Source organism: Pistacia vera, unplaced genomic scaffold (assembly GCF_008641045.1).
Source record: "Pistacia vera cultivar Batoury unplaced genomic scaffold, PisVer_v2 Contig106, whole genome shotgun sequence".
In the NCBI taxonomy this organism is placed as follows: domain Eukaryota; kingdom Viridiplantae; phylum Streptophyta; class Magnoliopsida; order Sapindales; family Anacardiaceae; genus Pistacia; species Pistacia vera.
This window is the reverse complement of record NW_022195093.1, coordinates 444732-450305: the sequence shown is the minus strand read 5'-3', so window position 1 is coordinate 450305 and position 5574 is coordinate 444732. Positions and strand designations below refer to the sequence as shown.

General features: G+C 38.3%; 1 protein-coding gene across 2 annotated transcripts; it reads left to right on the top strand.

Annotated features, from left to right (window-relative positions):
- Positions 1-3141: 3141 nt before the first annotated feature.
- Positions 3142-5147, top strand: LOC116130017 (U-box domain-containing protein 26-like). Of its 2 annotated transcripts, XM_031415772.1 has the most exons (2): positions 3142-4427; positions 4785-5147. In XM_031415772.1, exons 1-2 carry the CDS (start codon positions 3309-3311, stop codon positions 4914-4916), a joined length of 1251 nt encoding a protein of 416 aa, XP_031271632.1. In that variant the 5' UTR covers positions 3142-3308; the 3' UTR covers positions 4917-5147. The 2 variants fall into 2 exon arrangements, with proteins under 2 accessions (XP_031271632.1, XP_031271628.1); XM_031415768.1 differs by lacking the exon at positions 4785-5147 and having other exon boundaries at positions 3142-4593.
- Positions 5148-5574: the final 427 nt, after the last annotated feature.

Sequence of the window (5574 nt, the reverse complement as noted above, 5' to 3'; positions counted from 1 at the left end):
ACTTTCAAGAAGTTTTTAACTCAAATCTTTTTTCGGATGTTAATAGGGAGGTAAGTGAAATTCTTATCTGATCGAGTAGTTTTAAGTCTCAGAGGATTAGTGGTACCGTAAACTGATTTGACACTCTTGGTTATAAAAAATTGTTGGAATAGTATAATTTTATCGAAATTTCTAAAAAAATCCCAATTGCCTGAGGTTTTTTAGGTGAGATTTTTGGGTGATTGAGCGGTTCGATAAAAACTCTTGAATGTATTACTCAAGAGATCATGAATTCGAATTCCTCTTCGGATGCTAATAGGGATAGTCATTAGAACTTTTATCCAATCGATAGTTTTAAAATCCTAAAAAATTAATGGATATACGCGTAATCTAGTTCGGATAGCCTGGTCATTTTAAAAAAAAAAATGTTTGGAATATTTTTACTGAAATTCGGGAAAAAAATCCCAACTAAGCGAGGTTTTTTTGGGTGGGAATCTACATTGAAGAAGAGGGTGATTGGCCAAATGTATGCAAAAGGTATCATATTTTGCAGAGTTGTCACCTTATTAATGTCAATCTAAGCTTTGAAGCAGCTTTTTGTGACCAGAAAGATACAAATATTGACAAAGAAATAATATATGCAAATTCATTGGCTTTAATTATTGGGTCATCTTCAAAATAATAAAATATAAAACACAGCAGAGTTACAGGATTAGAAAGCGGGGGGCTAAACAAAACATAAACACGTTTTAAAACTCTAAGAAAGGAATTAAAAATGTAAAATCTTGAAGGAAGAGCACAGAAATAGAAATGGAAATTAATATAAAAAATAAGTGACAATTAAACCAATGAGGGGATAATGTTGGAAGGGGAGGGAATTCCGTACTTGGGAGAGTGAAAAGAAAAGACAAAGGTTAATTAGCTGTAAGACACGTGGGAGTGTCACGTGCATCGGGGGAAACGAATTTATGTGTAAGCTGTAGCGGCAAAATGGTGTCGGGTTGACCGGCGACAGGAGAGTCACAATGAAAGCGTGGCTGCTGGGCCGCTCTGTCTCTCCACGCGTGTGTTTCCGCCGCTAAACGACACAACTTACTCACTCGGTCACTCGGCCTCCAGCCTCCTTCCTCTCATTTGCCTTGTGTGTAGTACTGTTTCATTCTTTTTTAACTTTCTAGCAATTTGACATGTTTTTGTTCTCCGTTTCAGTCTCTGACTGCTTCTGCCTCTTCCTCTGCGCCTCACTCTTGTTTTTGTCAAGTAAAAGGAAGGCAATGTACTACTTGGTTTTCTTTTCCATGCATTTATACCCAATATTAATTAGTTTCCTTTTTAATTATTCTAACTATACTAATGCTAATAACATTCTATTTTTATACATATTTTGATTGCTTAGCAAAAAAACATATTTATGGAGATAAATATATAACATATGAACATAAATCACACACAAAAAGACAATAATTATGTGGTTTGATACGTTTATATTAACAAATAATAGAGAAAAATTTAGTATAATTTCATTAAAAAATATATAAGAATAAACAACCTCATAAATTCGGTACACGATTAATAAAATAATCTTAATTTTTAGCAATCCAGGTGGTCAAATGGTCAACTAAGACTCTTGAGTGTATTACTCAAGAAGTCCTAAGTTTGATTCACCTCAATTGTTAATAGAGTTGACCACTAAAGGGACAGAGTTAACCATTAAAGGGATTTATCCGACTATCTTCAAAGTCCTAGATGATTAATTGAGGTGCGCATAAGTTAACTTGGACAACTCCCTATCACTCAAAAAGAAAAAGTTAAATAAATCTTTTGCTTTCATGCTATTTGATTCATGCATTAAATATAAAAATAGGGAAAAAAACAGGGTAAAAAAGAGATTTTATTTATGGTTTGTATTGATTGACTGTATTCAGTAGAGGTGTGAGATAGGGATGATAGTGTGCAATAAGAGTAAAAGATAGTATGGAATATTGTTTAAAAAAGGGGGGGTCCACTTAATCAAACATCGTCCACTTAAGAGTGGGGCCAAGCCAATGCCAAGCCAATATTGAAGTTTGTTATCCAGGACGAAAGCTTTTTTCTCGAATAGAGAGGTGGAAAGACAACCTGGACCCGCACATTCCTCTGTTCATCTTTGACCTTTGACTCCTCCAATCCAATCTAATCTAATCTAGTCACCCACTCACCAACCACCCAAACCTAATTATTAATTTCTTCCTCTCTCTTTCTTCTATTTCAATTTCCTCCCTCTTTTTTCTCCAATATTATTCTTCAAACACCCAACAATTTGTAAATGTAATAAAATAGGAAACACCAACTTTACATGTATTTAAAGGCTTGCAGAGGGTTTGTCAAACTTTTGATGGAAACACAAAAGCAAATATACTTTGGATTGGTCTTTTAATTTATGAACAAATTAAAGCAACCGATTTGACATTTCCCATAGTGTAAAGGTAGCAACCATGCTATAATATGTATGATTGTATTTTTCTGCTTTTACTTTTTTTTTTTTTTTAATTTGATAATCGGAGATATTTAGATCAGTTTACGCATACCTCAATTAATCTTTTAAGATTTTAAAACTATCGATAAAAAAAGAACTTTAATGACTATCCTTATTAACAAAAGATGAAAGACTCGAATTCAAGAACTCTTAAATAATACACAAAAAAATCTCTCATTGAATCGCTCGATCATCCAAAGATGATTTTTTGTTGCTTTCACTATTGTTGCCTTCTAGACCGGTAAAAGTGACACTAAAACTAAATTGTTATATTATTTAATTAGTTTAAAATATTCAAATTCCTAAGTCTGACATTCCTCGTTCACTTGGAATCCATTTGAAAAAGAAGGCCTAGAAAAATAGAAAAAAGGGAAAGGTGAGGGGCAGAATTGCAAACAGTTGAAGAATAATACGCAAATGCAATCAAATCTCTGAACAGTAATAAACAATTACTTTACTAGTTGATGTAAACAGGAGTTAGATTTTGGTCCACAATAAAACCAAAACCAAAACCATGGGTCCCAACCCCAACCCAACCCAACCCAACCCCAACAAAGTCCGCAATTTTCATTTTGACCAAACCTTCCCAAATTCCCATCCAACTATAGTTAGGTTCCAAGCTATAAATGCCACACGTGTGGCCCAGTCTCAGATAACATAAGTTACATAACTCATCCTGCCATGTCTTCCCCCTATCTCTGTTCTTTCTGTTCCATATAAGAGAAATACCATAACCGAACCAAAACCAAAACAAAATCCTCCCAACTAAAAAGTCCAAAGAGAATTTTCATACTCTCTCACTCAATCAATCATCATGCCCGGAAGCTTAGAGCCGTTGGATTTATCCATTCAGATTCCTTATCATTTCAGGTGTCCGATCTCCTTGGAGCTCATGCGGGACCCCGTCACCGTCTGCACCGGTCAGACTTACGACCGTCCCAGCATCGAGTCATGGGTCGCCACCGGTAACACCACCTGCCCCGTCACCCGGGCCCCCCTCACCGACTTCACTCTCATTCCAAACCACACTCTTCGTCGACTTATTCAAGACTGGTGCGTCGCCAACCGCTCCTTCGGTGTCGAACGTATCCCCACTCCCAAACAGCCCGCCGAGCCCGCTTTGGTTCGTTCTCTTTTGAACCAAGCCGCCTCCGACTCCAACGCTTTCGCCTCTCGTCTCTCCGCTCTGCGTCGACTCAGAGGACTCGCTCGTGACTCGGATAAGAACCGTTCCCTTATTTCCTCTCACAACGTACGCGAAATATTGACGAATATTCTCTTCTCAAATTACAACTCCGAGTCGTCCAATGAGTTGAACCATGAGGCACTGGCGCTACTCGTAATGTTCCCGCTCTGTGAGTCGGAATGCATTTGTATAGCATCAGACAACGATAAAGTTACGTATTTATCGAATCTGTTATTTCATCCGTCGATTGAAGTCCGAGTCAACTCAGCTTCACTCATTGAAATTGTCTTAGCTGGCATGAGATCTCAAGAGCTTCGTTCTCAGATCAGCAACGTGGACGAAATTTTCGAGGGCGTAATTGATATTTTAAGAAATCTTCAATCTTATCCACGTGGCTTAAAAGTTGGGATCAAGACGCTCTTCGCCTTGTGTCTTGTGAAGCAGACGAGACACAAAGCGGTGGCAGCCGGGGCGGCGGAGACTTTAGCCGACAGGCTGACGGATTTCGACAAATGCGACGCCGAAAGAGCGTTGGCGACGGTGGAGTTGCTCTGCAGAATTCCGTCCGGGTGCGCGGCGTTCGCGTCGCACGCGCTCACCGTGCCGCTCCTGGTGAAAACGATCCTGAAGATCTCAGACCGAGCGACGGAGTACGCCGCAGGGGCCCTCCTGGCGCTTTGCTCGGCGTCGGAGGAGAGTCAAAAGGAGGCCGTCAACGCGGGCGTATTGACTCAATTGTTGCTTCTGGTACAGAGCGATTGTACGGACAGGGCAAAACGAAAAGCCCAGATGTTGTTGAAATTGTTAAGGGACTCGTGGCCCGAAGATTCCATTGGCAATTCGGATGATTTTGCTTGCAGTGAAGTTGTTCCGTTTTGACGAAGACTGAGTACGGAAATGGAAATTCATGGGTGAAAAAATAGAGGAAAAAGAAAAAAATCTGATGATTTTTCTAATTGTTAGTGGAAAAGAAAAATGAAAATATTGTTGAGATTTTAGGTTGGTATAGGGAAGGAGGAGTTTGTAATTGTGTATGTATTTTTGTATGTAAGAAATTTTTTTGTGGAAAGTTTAAGAANCGTATTGACTCAATTGTTGCTTCTGGTACAGAGCGATTGTACGGACAGGGCAAAACGAAAAGCCCAGATGTTGTTGAAATTGTTAAGGGACTCGTGGCCCGAAGATTCCATTGGCAATTCGGATGATTTTGCTTGCAGTGAAGTTGTTCCGTTTTGACGAAGACTGAGTACGGAAATGGAAATTCATGGGTAAAAAAAAAGAGGAAAAAGAAAAAAATCTGATGATTTTTCTAATTGTTAGTGGAAAAGAAAAATGAAAATAATGTTGAGATTTTAGGTTGGTATAGGGAAGGAGGAGTTTGTAATTGTGTATGTATTTTTGTATGTAAGAAATTTTTTTGTGGAAAGTTTAAGAAAAAAGAAATGAAAAGATACATCTCCTTAGTTTTTCTGTTTTTGTTATTATTATTTATTTGTTTTTGCGTATGTATTCATGTTTCTTCATCTTCAACAGCTGTTCCACAAACCTTATCCTGGAATCATGAATGTTGGACTGTGGGGAGAGGATGACTGGACGGGCGGGCTCGCTCTTCAAGGTTGAGATATAACTGGGTTTTTGTTTTCAAAATTCTTAAAATCAGCCTAAATTTCAAGTTGGGTATCTGGACCCGTACTAGTTGCAGTTGCAGGCAGGTTTCATAGAATCAAGATAGAGAGAACATTTTATTTATTTTAAGTTGGAAGCAAATTGTGTTTGTTGGGAGTCGGGACTAGGTAGATACGCTGGTTCAAACTGAATGAATGTAAGATAAAAGATGAGAAATTTGTGCAGGATGTTTGACCAATAAAAACAATAATCCCATCTGCTGATGCAG

What these genes read in the sequence shown, in the direction of transcription:
- LOC116130017 (XM_031415772.1), top strand. Translation starts at nt 3,309, where the DNA reads ATGCCCGGAAGCTTAGAGCCGTTGGATTTATCCATTCAGATTCCTTAT. An exon ending in TGACTCAATTGTTGCTTCTG is followed by an intron (nt 4,428 to 4,784) that starts GTACAGAGCGAT and finishes TTGTTGCTTCTG; the next exon opens with GTACAGAGCGATTGTACGGA.